General features: G+C 38.4%; 1 protein-coding gene across 1 annotated transcript in view; it reads left to right on the top strand.

The window, feature by feature from the left end:
- Positions 1–15,054, top strand: part of CNTNAP4 (contactin associated protein family member 4) — a 250,097-nt gene that overhangs the window by 183,835 nt on the left and 51,208 nt on the right. Inside the window, exons 14-15 of the mRNA XM_075211115.1 lie at positions 7,535–7,691; positions 8,299–8,426. Of these exons, the coding sequence (XP_075067216.1) occupies positions 7,535–7,691; positions 8,299–8,426 (285 nt within the window). The remainder of the gene's footprint in view (positions 1–7,534; positions 7,692–8,298; positions 8,427–15,054) is intronic.

Here is a 15,054-nt window from a genome sequence, read left to right as displayed (position 1 = left end):
AATTAATGACAGAAGTTGAAATTAATTCATGTAAAAAAATAAGGGGTGCAAAAAAGATGGCACTTACATTGTATCGACAAAAAAAAACACTGTTTCTCTGCACCCTCCGGGTCTGAGTCATTAAGGAGAGCAAAGCAAAAAAAAGAGTCACCCAAATTCGGCACTGCCCCACTAGATTCAGGACAGTTGGCAGACTGTCCTGCTCTCTCCTATCTGTTCTTGTCACTGTCACCACCTGTGGCTGATGGTGTCTTTAGATAAGTTGCTCTTTTATCATGTCCTGGAATGTTGGAGACCCTATTAGGAAAAAAATGTGTAAATCAAATTTAGAAAAATCCAACCAGCCCCGGCATTAAAATAGTAGCACCCACATTTAATAATTAGGCCTCCCTCCGATCCAAACATTAAAATAATAGTACTCACATTTGGTAAATAGATCTATTTCCCTCAAACCAGCCCTGACATAAAAGTAATAGTGTTCCCATTTAATAAATAAACCTATTTTCCCCAACCAGCCCCAGCAATAAATTAATAGCATTTTTGTTTGATATAACCAATTCCCTCAACCACCCCCTTCATTAAATAATTAATATTCACATTTAATAAATAGCGCTCCACCTTAAACTCAGCCTCACATTCAATTAATAGCCTCAAACCACCCTAGCATTAAATTAAAGGTCCCGTCACCTCACCTTAATTTAATAGGGCCAATGAATAAATTAAATTGCCCCACCATCATCCCACAAATAAAATAGCATCCATTAAATAATTAGCTCCCACCTAAACTCCACCATTATATTAATAGCCTACCTCCCACCAAAGTGCTATTAAGACAGCCCTCCTTTCACACAATATATTAAGACTTCCCACTCCCTCACACATTATAGCACCATACACCCCTTTTCCCTCACACATTATAGTAGGCCCCCTTTCCTATAGTTTAGTATAGGCAGACCCCTCTATAGTTTATTATAGGAAGCCCCCCTAATGTTTAGAATAGACAGCCCCTCATAGCTTAGAACAGGCAGGGTTCCCCCCCACCCCTGCTCACCTTTAGCTGTTCTGGCCGGCGTCGCTCCTCACATCAGGAAGACAGTAAGTGATGTGTGACTTCCTGTCTGCAACATAGTACTCTGGGTCCCCGTGCACTAACAGACAGCCTACTGATTGGCTGCCTTTTGCTGTCCACTGACTACCATTGTTTCTGATTGCCCCTTAGTCCCCCCCACCAGTGCCGAATACAATAGGAGCAAATGTGAAAAATAATGCCATAGAAGGAAATTATAAGAAAAACAGTTTAGAAAGCTTTGAAAAGGGTTAGTGAATGTGTCACAAGTGAAAAAGACTTTATATACATTTATTTTTGCCACATAACCCAGTGTTACCTGGACTCCATAATTTTTTATATGTGCTTCAGTCATCCGAGCAGTGTCACGTAAGAATGTACAGGAACAGTATATGCTATTAGAGGTCACTTATTAAAAGACATGGTTGATGCATTGTGACTAGAGATGCTCAATCTCGTTTCCCTGAGAACCGAACACATCCGAACTTAGTCGATCCAAGTCGGCTCGGTACTTTTGCGCGCCCTCCACGGTGACCCATTGCCATTTCACAGAGGGACAGAAGGGGTAGCACGCTTCTTGGCAGTCTCTAGTGCAGTTTGGCAGCATCATCAGTAGAAAAGAAAGAGGAGGGGTAGAAGTGTTCTTCAAAGTCTCCAGTGACATTCGGGAGAGCTCCATTGCTCCATTACTAATTGTCATTGCTGAAATAGAAATAATAGGGCTGGCAGTGTTCATCAAAATCTGCAGTTACATTTTACTGTGCCATAGCTCACTCAGAAACAAAAGAGGTGACAGGGTTCAGTGCTGAAACAGAAATTGTAATAATAGGGCTGTTAGTGTTCTTAAAAGTCTTCAGTGACATTTTACTGTGCCATAGCTCATACAGAAAGAGGAGGGGTGGCATTGTTCTTGTCACTCTCCAGTTTCAGTTATGATAATACTAATCACTCTACCTCATGTGCTAAAGCCTATGTTCAAGTGCATAGTGGGAAGCAAAAATGTAAATAAAAAGCTTGTACCTTTTTAAAGAAAAAATACCTCTCTAATAAAGGTGAAAGTTTACTGTAGAAAAATATAAAATTGCCAACATGCCATTCTACCCAAAATATTACCAAGCATACCAACACCAGCTAGCTCCCTTCTCTCAACTAGATCTCAGCAGCTCAATCTACACTGTCATCATATTTACCCTCATCGGTGTGTACATCATCCTTAAGCAATACTAATTCACCCCCACTGGAATCCCCCAACACAAAAGTCTGTGTACATTGATATAATTGCTGGTAATAGCCTTCCTCATGGAATTTGTAGTTCATTTTACGGAAGAGCTGTCATAATGCTTGGGAAATTCTTTTAGACCAGACCAAATGTCAAAATGTTGTGCAGACTCATCTGCATCACCACTGGATGTCTTGGGAAAGCTAAGGTTTTCCTTGCAGCAATTTCCAGAGAAACTGAAGGAGACGTCATTGTGTCATGTACCACTTGAGCTGTCAGCTTGCTGACCAGGAGCTCATTGCATCTCTTGAGATCTGGGTCAGTTGGAAAGAAAGAGAAGACATAGCTCTTAAACCTAGGATTAAGAACAGTTGCCAAAATGTAATAATCCGATTTCAAGATGTTGATAACTCTTGGATCCTGGCGAAGCCAATAAAGTACTAAGTCTACAAGTCCAACATAATTAGCGGAATTGCATTGTTTCATTTCCTCCTTTAATTTCTCTTGCTGCTTTTCAAAAGTCTAATTAGGGGAGTCACTTGACTCAAGTTAACAGTGTCTGCACTCTTTTCACAGGTGACTACTTTGAGTAGTTTCAGAACCTTACACAACACGGAAAGTATTCTCCACTGCACTGGACTAAAGTACATTTGCCCTCAATTATATTCTTCTTGCAGCTACTGCATTCTCCTACATGCTGTTGCAGAATCCCGAAAATGACCCTAAATATTTTAGGAAACAGACAGCATCTCCTGCATGTCATTGTCATCTTTTAAAAAGTTCTGTACCACCAAATTAATTGTGTGAACAAAACAGGGAATGTGATGGAATTCCCCCTGCTGTGATTCTCTAACAATATTGGTAGCGTTATCAAAAATCACATATCCTCAGGAGAGTCCAAGCAGAATAAGCCATGTTGCAATGACATTCCTTAGTTTTTCAAACAGATTGTCAGTGTTATTACCTCTGACTAGCACCTTGTCCCTTCTCTGATAACCACCTCTCACTCCCGCCTTCAAGACTTCTCCCGTGCTGCCCCCCACTTATGAAATTCCCTACCACATTCAATTAGACTTTCCCACAGCCTTCAAATCTTTAGATGCTCTTTGGAAACCCATCTCTTTTTTAGAGGTGACCTTATCCTCGATAACACTATTCACACTAATGCACCCTCACAACTATCCCAATCTCCACTCTGAGCCACACTCACTCCTCTTGTTTCAGCTGTGCCCTCTTCCCTTTAGAAGGTAAACTCTCTAATGAGCAGGGCCCTCCATACCCTTTGTTTTCATGTCTCCATTCATTTTGTCTGCCTTGTCTGTTCTTGTTTTACGTATGTCCTGTTTTATGTATGTCCTTGTCTTCCCTACTGTACGGCGCTGTGGAGCACTGTGGTACCTTACAAATCTATGATAATAATAATAATAATAATAATAATAATAATATGCCTCTTAGTGAAACAGATGATACACAGAGTAGCCTGCCTTTGAAAAATGTGATGTTCTTGGGTACATGTTGCTGCTGTCCCTGCTGGTGAAGGTGAATCACCAACCCAGTGGGCTATCACAATCATATAATCTTTAGTTTGCCCAGTTCCGCTTGTCCACATATCTGTGGTTAAGTGTACAGTGGGTAGAATGTCATTTTGTAGCCCAATAATTACATTTTTGCGAACCTTCTGGTAAAATGGTCGCAAATCTAATACTAGCATAGTTGCCATGGCATCTGTGATATGCTTTGTGACTGGTTGACAGCTTTCATACTTGCTTCCTCTTGCAAAGGATTGTTTAACAGTCAATTGTTGTAAACTATTAGTAGTCTTCTTGATCTGCTTCTGGGTTGAAGATCCACCCCCAGTAGCAAAAGCAGCAGCAGTGGGCCTAACATTCAAGGATTCTTATGAAGATTCATAGATAGGGGAGGATTCATCTTGCCTTAGAAACTTGGATGCAGGACTAGCCCCGATCACTTTTGGGGATATTGATGATGAAGATGTTGGGGGTGTAGGATGCAGGTGCTGGGATCTAGCTAAGAGAAGGGAGGTAGCTGATGCTGGACTGCTTATTGTTATTTTTTAGCATACGTTTCTGATTTTCACAAAAGCTTTCAAATGGCGTAACATAGATGAGGTTCCTAGATGGTTAAGGTTCCTACCTCTACTGACTGTGGCTTTAGAATGCTACAACTGGCTAGACAACTGTTGTCAGGATTTGTGTAAAAATATTTCCACACATAAGAGGTGCATTTTTTGGTCTTATGCCCAGGCATGACAATGGCCTTCTTCTTATCACTGGCAAGAACTGCTTCCACTGGTGCATGACTTGCCACTGTAGAGTTCATTGACCACACTGTTTGCTTAGGTGCCTTAAGCCCATTGTTAGCTTGTTTTGTGAGGGCCCAAACAATCCAAGCACTTCAGGCACAAAAGTTGCACTTTTTATCGCTGGAGTGCTTGCTTTGTTAAACTGTACATATCCTTTTTAATATCTGACAGAAGAGTGGGTGGGAGGGCACAAGGACAATTCCATCTTGCACCACTTTCATTTTCTGCCATTGCTGTCTGACAATGTTTCCTAGATGTCATGTGTTTGTGTCATTGCTCTGTTGCTTAGCATCCAGCCAGGTCGCTGCAGTCTTTGTTTGACAGTGTATGAAAATAATATTGTGACCTGTGATGTGGTCAAAATTTACTGCAAATGACTTGAAATTAGTGTTTTTGAGGTTAATAATAATGTATGGAAAAAAAGAGCAAAATCATGTGGTTTATGTGATGCAAAAAATAGGGATTTTAGAAAACAATAGGGATCCAAAACCAAAACACACAAGGGCGGTTTTGCAAGGACCAAAACCAAAACATGAAGTTAATCCAGATCCAAAACCAAAACTAAAACCAGAACACAGGGGTCAGTAAACATCTCTAATTGTGACTCATAGGGGCATATTCAATTGTTGGTGTTACAGCCAAAATTAAAGCTCCCTGTCATTACGGTAATAGTGCGCGTAAATACCGTTATAACGGTACTTTTCTTGCTGGATTTCAGCTCACGGTTTAGGGAGCTGCGAGCTGAAATCCAGCTAGTATTACCGTAATAACGGTAATAGTTTTTCTGCAGCGGAAACCACCAACAATTGAATATGCCCCATAATGCGCCAATTATACAAATTTTAATTCGAGAACCTTCCATGGGCGCTGTTCATTGATTTGTATTATAATTAAATTACTATCTGTTAATTGTGATTCCAGTGTAGCAATTTGTTGGGTCCCATTGAATGCAAATTTGTTATTTTGTTTCAGCCATAGTATTTTGCTGTTAGGGATGAAGAAGAGAAGATTATATACAAAAAATACAAGCAAAAGAACTACAGACTATGTATTTTAGTACAGGATTATAAAGTCAAAATGCAGTGTCACTACAGTAATTGTAATTCTTGAGTGTTACATAATGACACATTCAGTTGCTCAGCAGGGCAAAAAGAGACTCTTTAAAAGTGAACTTCATTTACTCAGTATGAATGAATTAATCTTATGCAGTAATATAACGTTAAATTACACTTTCTGGCATTGCTCACTCACTCTTAAAAGAAACCAGTTTAATTCGCATTTAATACTACATTATATTTTTTTTACAAAACCAATTTTAATGCCTATCATTTGTACATATATTGCAGAAAATAAATGCTTACATCTAGCATGCTGCTTTTTTCCCTCACCTTTAATTTTAAAATGTAGACATGAGAGCCTCAAGATAAATGACTCTAATATCATGCCTCAGTGAGTATGCAGTCTCCTGGTGCTCTTTCTCACTAATAAAAGTAAAATATTTGACAATAATGAAAAATTAGGTTATTTGCAGAACATCTTTTAACTTAAAATAAATATGCTAACTAATATGCTAACTATCAAGGAAGCTTGTGGCTCTAACTGTATATCCCAGGAAATACTATACATTAAATGTTATATACTTGGAAAATCACATCATATCCGATTGGATATATTGTATACATGTGTATACAGTTGTTATTTCAATAGTCTCAGTTGGCACAGTATGCTAGTATGGCTTCCATAGTACATTAGAAGTAGGGCTTTAATCCATGAGCCCTAGGTATATGACACAAGGCAAACAATGCTCTGGAATATAGAAAGTAATAGATTGCTCTGGAATATAGAAAGTAATAGATTGCACAGCATTGGTAATGTAAATTGTGTACTATAATATTTCCAACTTTACAGTTAACCTTTTTTGCTAGATTAACATGTAGGCTCTTCATACTTCAGTCAAAAACTGAAAATCACATATGTGTATGGTTTTTACCATCACACATTTTAAGATTTTTACTAGCGAAGTCAACCAAGTATGGTTGAATGTATGAACTTTGCATTGTATAGGGGTGCATTTGATATGACAATGTAATTTCATTTGTGTGACATGAGCTTCAAATAACAACTTTATTTTGCTGGGCCATCTCGCTGCTTCCTCTATCTAAATTTCAATGTGATCTCCTTCTTCCTTCCATTCAACTCCTCGCACCATGACACTGCTCCTGTCACATTCATCCATCTTCCCTTACACAATCTCGCAAAATCAGCTATCTCATCTCTTGGAATACTATGTGCTGCTGTGAACGTTCCAATGATCTCATTGGCTAATAAACTGTAAGCATTATGAATGAGCAGGAGATAAAGATTAAATATAATAAGGTGCTCAGACTCAAACACATCGTAAAATCAGTTGCATCTTTCAACCAGATGTTTCAAAATATTAGTTTATTCTAATTTATTATTGTATCATGCGCAGATATATAAATTTAAGAAATATGAAATTGAAGGTTTTCTTGTACGCAGATATATGCGAAAAGAAATGTCTTAGCTATGACTTTAAAAATGAAAAGTACAACTATTTGATACTGAAAATGTATATTGTTTTAGTTGAGACTACTTGTACTTATTCAATGTAGTTGCCATCCAGTAAGATGTCTAGGGTAGCTTTTACTGCTTGGGCGATTTTACTCACACAGGAATATCCTGGTCTTCCATTGGAAAAAGAATCACATTCCAACCTAAATATTTACATGCAGTACCATTCAATATGCAGCAAAGTATGGGCATGTAGAAAGAACATTATATATATTATTTTATTGACAATAGGTAATCCAATATTTTTGTACATGTTGAATGTCCTTTTGATTTAATGAGGAGCACAAGTGAGTATAAACCATTCATATTTACAGGATTATATTTTTTATTATAGACAACATCCCTTTCAGTTGGTGGGTTGGACGTACTAATCATACTAATGCTTATTGGAGTGGTTCGTCACCAGATGGCAAAAAATGTGCATGCGGTCTTGAAGGAAACTGTATCGACTCCCAACTTTATTGCAACTGTGATGCTGACAAAAATGAATGGTAATAGAAATATCATGGATAGATTATAACGTAATTGTTTTAACTTGAAAATAAATACATCATTGTATAAAAAGACAACAAAAACCTGTACATGATAAATAATACAGAAACAGGTAAAACCTAGTCAATATGCAAGTACAACCAGAGACGTGTGTTTGTACTATATCTTACTAAATACACTTTTGCAATGAAATGATGGGTAACATGAAACATAATTTACGTGTAATATAGGAAATGCATTCAAATTGTAAAATGATTTAATTTACAAATACAAAATATTTTTAATTATTTGAAGTAAAATGTGCTCAATTAGCCTGATAAAATATTGAAAATGTCCCCAAATGTATCTAGTAGTCATACCTGCTCTAATTTGCTAAGAATTTCAAATAACTGCTTGGAACATTGGTTTCAGGGCTTTCATTATTGCATTGGAAGCAAATTACTAGACTTGTGTCCAGTAAATCAAACTTGAATGCTAAATTCAAGTAGATCTTGATTCAGTGTAATTGATCAGATAAATTTACATAACTTATATAAAATTGGATTATTGATTATATTCATCTTATTTCCAACGTCACAATGCACACTAAAATGTTTCCTTTTTCAGGTCAAGTGACATAGGATCCCTTTCTAATAAAGATCATCTACCAGTTACACAAATTGTGATCACTGATACAGACAGACCACATTCTGAAGCTGCATATAAACTCGGTCCTTTTCTCTGCTGGGGAGATAGTAAGTACATTCAATGTATTGGATATGTGGATGCATAGTTTACATGGAATAATAAGTTAAAATATCATTCAGAGTGCTGAACACCAGTCCTGTGACTATAATATTCTTTCCTCTTCCTCATACAAGCAATGTGGCCTTGGGGACTAATATACAATTACCATATTAGGCATTATATGATTTCCTTCCCTTTGTTGATTATTATTTTATTGTTAATTTGTAACTTTTTTTTTACCTTTGATAAAGATGTTCTGCTTTTACTGATTCACAGTCCAAAACATAGATGTTTGTCATAGAGTTGCCAGTATATGCTTTAAAGTAACAAAATGATAAAGGGGTCATTGATATGCCTATTTCAGTGCATATACCACATTTTCCATGGGGAATTGCATAGACTTGCATAGACTTGCAGTCCAAAATGGTGGCATATGGGGGGGTGCAAGTTTTATTCACCCACTAATAAGATGAGCTGAGCAGATTGGGGCATTCATTGCTGATGAATGAGATTATTTATTGTTCACAATTGGTGTTCGTAATTAGTGTTATTATGCATAACATATGGTAATGATGAGTGATTGGTATCACAGTACTAGTTGGCCCTTGTTTATAACCAATCCACGATTCCAGACACAATATTATCCATTAGATGTCCATTGATATGTAAGGGATTGAATGATACAGTCACTAACATACTTATTTATTAAATAATCCCTAGCTATAAGGACAATCATCATATTTGGACACATGGTTGGTTATAAACAAGGGCCAACTAGTACTGTGATACCAACCACTCATCATTACCATATGTTATGCATAATAACACTAATTACCATATGGTATGAGCACTAATTCCGAACAATAAATTGAATAACGTGTCCTACCCCTCCCCCGGGTCATTTTTATACCACTATTTTCCTACTTTTCACTTTACTATTATTTTAAAATGTTCGCCTATGTAGAGTACATACGAGTGTTTTTAACATTTTCAATAAAAGTTAAGTTTTAAGTCCTACTCATTATACCATTGGTATTGAACCGGAGTGCTCCAAATGCAATCTTTCCACTTCTTCTATTAATTGATTTATTTTGCATGCATCACTCCTTCCAACTAGATGAATATATAATTAAGGAGGATGGTTCATAACCTGTTGCGGGATCCAGGAGCGCACGCATGATTTTTAAGGGAAACCCCCGAAAAAAAATATAGAGAGAGAGCTGCTGCGCATGTAGCCGTGCATGCGCAACAGGTCCATTTCGGCACCACTATATTGTACAGCAGCCGCGGCGCTGTCAAAGAAGCGTTCGCAGCGGTGCTGTATTGTAGCACCGTCGCGGACACTTCTTTGACAGCGCCGCGGCTACTGTACAATATAGTGGCGCCGAAATGGACCTGCTCCGCATGCATGGCTGCTGTACAGTGCAGTGCCGCTATGTAGGGGCACTTTTTAGCCCCCCATTCTTCGCGGAGGGGAGGGGTTTCTGGAGAACCAGAAACCCCCCCTGCGTGCGACCCTGGAATTACTTTCTTACACTTACATTCTGACCAATGTAATAATTAGAGATGCTCACTGACCCCCGTGAACTGGTTTTGGTTTTGGATCTGGATTAGCTTCGTGTTTTGGTTTTGGCAAAGCCGCCCTTGTGTGTTCTGGTTTTGATTTTGGATTTTTTAGAAAAAAAATCACATAATTTTGCTCTTTTTTTGTTCCTACATTATTATTAACCTCAATAACACTAATTTCAAGTCATTTGCAGTCAATTTAGACCACCTCACAGGTCACAATATTATTTTCATACACTTTTGGACAAATACTGCAGCAACCTGGCTGGATGGTAAGTGACAGAGCAATGACACAAACACACGGCAGTTCCTAGCCCATCTAGGACACATTGGCACACAGCAGTGGTAGAAAAGAAAAATGGGCGCCCAAATATTGAAGGTGTATAAATCACCATACCATTGTTGCAGACAACTCTGTCCCTGAATAACAGCTTGTTGAATTGTGTCTACATACTTGGAGCTAAAAACAAACATGTTTAATGTGGTTGTTGGCCTCAGTCAATGGTGCATTTTATCACTCCTATTTGTGATCTCTATGGACCAAATATCAAAGGTGGAACCAGTGCTGGAGGGTATCTAGTATGGAGGGTTAGACAGTACCTATAAATAGTAAACTACCCAATGCAGGTTTGCACATGTTCCCAGACCTCATATGAGAAATCATCAATATCGGTTCGGGTTGCCAGGGCAACCTGCGTACACAGAAAAATAGATGCACAGAAATACAAGTAAAAAAGAAACAAACATAGAAACTATTACCCAAAATAAATATAGCACCGTAACCTGTTTAGTGGACCTAATCATATCTCTGCTATGTTTAGAAGACAGTTATAAGATCAACGTTTTTAAAAAAAACAGCCAATAAAATAGTTGTTAAACAGATGAGGGGGGACTTGGGCAGGGAGGCAACTTTTAAAAGTAAGGAAATTATTTTAGAAATTGTCAGTTACTGGTACTCAGTAATCTACTGATGAAATGTTCATATCCTCTAAAATGTTCAGTTTCTGTGTTTATTTCAGTTCATTCTTGTTTTATATTTTAAGAAACCTGTTTTTCACTTTTATTTTCTGCATGTCAATTTTTTATCACCATTTTTATTTAATAAGCATTGTGACTTTTTGTCATAGTAACTCCAACAAATAGCAGCTGTATTTGTCTTCTTAACGAATTCATGTGTCAGATAAGCTTGAGTTTATAGAGCTACATTTATGCAGGGATCTGTTTGTATTACAGTAACAATCTGATTAAAAGAGGTTGTAATTCCATTTATATGGATCGGCCTGGGAGTAACTGGAGACTTCCTATGGGTGTCAGCTCCTGAACTGAATCTTAGTGGTGTCAGACCTGAGTGTTTAATAGCGAGTGTGAGATATATTTTGGGGGATTTTAGTAATATTTTGACAAGCCAGATGATTTCGTTTTTATTAACCCTTTCACATTCACATGCCATGCGTGCACATTTGGGTAGGGTTGTGGGAAGAAATATAATGTAAAGTAATGTCATTTTAAGAGATTAGATGAATTCCAGTTGAACAATATGTTTGAGGGGACTTTTTTTAGTAGCCTTACAGCAGTGGTGTCATGTGTTCTCCCCTTGTTTGCATGGGTTTCATCCAGGTGCCCCAGTATGCTCCCACAAACCAAAAACATGCTAGTAGGTTAATTGGCTGCCGACAAAATTAACCCTAATCTGTATGTGTGCTAGGAAACTTAATCTGTAAGCTCCAATCAGGTAGGATTTATGCGAAGGACAAATATTTTCTATACAGCACTGCGGAATTGGTTCTGCTATATAAATAAATGATGATGATGATTTTGCTATTTTTCATTTGTAGTATTTTAGGATTGATTGCATGTTATGTATTCTGTCGGGGTAAAATAAAAGTTTTTTTTTTATAAACATAAGCTTATGTGTATTTAATACAGAACCAATTAACTCTGATAAACATTTTTTTTTTTTGTACACAGTAAAGTGATTAAGTATCCACCAGCGGATTCATTTTTTTTCATAAAGGTTATTTCATCAATTTTGTATTTTGCATTAAAAAATAATTAAAATCATGGAAAAATATTTTAATCTATTATTTACGTTTACTTTACTGATGAATTAACAGTGATCTAATTAAGGCAATGGGCATACTGTTAGTTATAAAAAGTAATGAAAACTACCCAATAACTCTTTGAGCCAACTTTTCTCTGCAATGATTATTGCTAGCTTTTTGTTACTATCTTAATCTGTCCTCAATGAAGGCAAATAAAAACTGGTAAACATGCAGACACGCATTTTAATATTATTATTATATTGGTATTTGTGTGCCTATAAATGTGCTTTCCTGTGTAAAGTGTGCTTGATGGAGCAAAATCCGTCTCATTAAAAGTATTGGTCAATGTCCAAGTTTCAATCATAAGACGATGTGTAAAAAGCAACACATTCTGTGGAATAAAAAGAGTCATATAGCCACCAATTAGACAAAAACGCTTCTTAAATCACTCATTGTAATCTTTTAAAGCACTTTAGTTCGACACCACTGACTAAAACTTTTTTGTGGTGTAGTTTGTTAAAGAGCTTTAGTGTGTAAGTGTGTTGGTATCGGTATCTTGAATGACTTCAGATATAATCTGTATCAATTATGAAATAGGAGTTCTAAGATTGATATTACACATTGTACCAAAAAATTGCATATACTTTGTACATTTTGTAATTGTGCCAGTGTTTGTGTATATATTGCAATATATCTGTTTATGTGTGTTACTGAGCAATGATATGGTTCCTGCTTTCTACCCCTATACACTTGGTTCCCTCCACACTATCTGCTCTTTCTGAATTTTTTTATCTCATTTTATCTAAATCTAAATACATTCCTGCCCTGGGGGAAACCAGGGAATGCTTTAAGGAGGTGTGAAAGGGACCAAAGGAACAGGATGAAGAGGTGGGTGAGGTGGGAGTAAGCATCGTAGTTAAAGGAGATAAAGTCAAGTGGTTTCAGGATGAGAGTTGGTTGCAGGTTTCGTCCCCAAAAACCGAGGAAAGGATAACAGGATGGATAGGCTGGAGGGAGAGTGTGGGGTGGGGCAAGAGGAGCCTGATGGGAGAGCATGTCATGGTGGATGGACTTCTTGGAGGTGAATTTGGTTAAGAAGTCAAGGACGGAGATGCAGGAAGAAGGAGAGGTCAGTGGATGGATTTGAAGATGGTAAAAGGTGATGGGTTGGACTGCTATAGAAATGAGAGATTTGAAGTAGGACTTTTTGGAGATAGGGTGGAACTCTAGCAACAGAAAATGAATTTGAAGTGGAGGATGTCAGCATGAGAGCTCAATTTCTACCAGTAGCGCTCAATGATGCAGGAGCTTTTTTGTAGGTAGCAAGTCAATTTGGAATGTCAAGGTTAAGGTGTAGATTATTGAAGACTAAGAATGGTAGTCAGTGTAGCAGAGTCCATGGCAGTGGTAAGGGTGTGGTTGTAGAGGGAAACAGCCTGCTCAGGGTAGAAAAGAGTGGAGATGGGGGAGAAAAGTGAGTCCAGTGAGGAGGAGAACATAACAGGGTTGAGGGGGGAAGCAGATTTAGGGTTGAAAGAGGCTAATGAAGAGGAGATGATGATCAGAAAAGGGGAAGGGATATTTGAAGAAATTCACAGAGTTCGGAAAATACAAGGTCTAGGGAGTGGCTGCTAGAGTGTTAGGGAGAGGAGGTCCATTATGAAATCATCACAATGTTACAGTTACCCAGGAAGAAGGAGAGGAGCTCGGTGGAGAGGCCAGATGGTGAAATTATCTAGGAATTGAAAGACAGGACCAGTAGGACCTCAAATGAGCAGACAGAGGGCTAAAGAAGAATGAACCAGGAGGTGCAACATAGGGAGAGAAAAACACCCGCCCTGCCACCTTGAAATTCACAGGTCAAGGGGTTCAGCGATGCTGTCTTCAATCATATCTACAATTAAAAGGGTTCACATAGCTATTCTGGGTTGCTATGCCCAATGTTATGTGACTTCCGTTGCAGGGGCAGATTTTAAAATTGGAACTTCTATTTAAACCTAATCTGAATACTGTGTCGGTGTCAGATTAGCAGGTTTATCTCCCTAACATCTGGATCCCTACTAGTGTTATAACTCTTTGGATCTCCCTGGTATCCCTAATAATTTGGCTTGACTATAATTATTATTTTGGATTATGATTTTGTACCTTTATTGCCCACACATGCACCAGCCCTCGGCTTTCCTGACTCTTCTCATCTCCAACTGTGTTCCTGTATTGTGTTGTTACCATCATGTTACACCAGAAGGCAGTGCAAAGGATTGTGGCCAGTGGGCTCATGGCAGCAGAGCTGGCAGCAAACCTTATGGTGGTTACTGGTGAATACCAGGGGGGGTGCGTTACATTCTGCACCTCTGCTCTGCTAGTGCAAATTTTGTAGGTGGGGCAGGCAAAGAGGTGAAGGTGGGGAGAAGAATGGTATTGGAGGGGAGGAGAAGGTAAGTGAGAGGGGTGAGGCATGATAACAGCCATGAGGTATGACAGTGGTTGTTAGATAGAGTGAAAGCAGTAGTGAAATGGTACATTGACTGTTAACATGGGCAATACAGAACATGAGTGGAGGTGTGTCAAAAAGTTAGTGAAGGGGGGAGAGATGAGGTGTCAATAGGAACAGTATGAGGGCAGAGATGAGATATTACATTGACAGTTAAGGCAAATAAATCAATGAAGTTAAACAATGGCAAAAACAATAGCAGTTCAAACAATGACAAGAACAGTTCAAGCAGTGACTGTAAAGCAGCAATGCTGTGATAAACACAGAAATGGAATGAACTGTACATCCGAAGGCCAGTGGGTGGATATCATGGAAAGCGAGGGAGCGTGTGCATGAACCAGGGACACTCAGGAGGGACGGAAGGGCAAGATGTTCACAGGCATTGCTTAGGCCGTCCCAGAGAGGACACACAGGGGGCTGGCAGAGAGTGGAGTGGTTGGATAGTGTAAATGGGGGGTCAAGGGCTGCTGTTCAAATGTCCACAGTTCAAGAGGTCCCAAAAATATATAATTTATTCCACTCAGTAACAGTTAGGTT

The sequence above is a fragment of the Mixophyes fleayi genome, chromosome 1 (assembly GCF_038048845.1).
Source record: "Mixophyes fleayi isolate aMixFle1 chromosome 1, aMixFle1.hap1, whole genome shotgun sequence".
NCBI lineage: Eukaryota > Metazoa > Chordata > Amphibia > Anura > Limnodynastidae > Mixophyes > Mixophyes fleayi.
The sequence above is the reverse complement of the archived record's forward strand: the minus strand, read 5'-3'. Positions and strand labels throughout refer to the sequence as shown.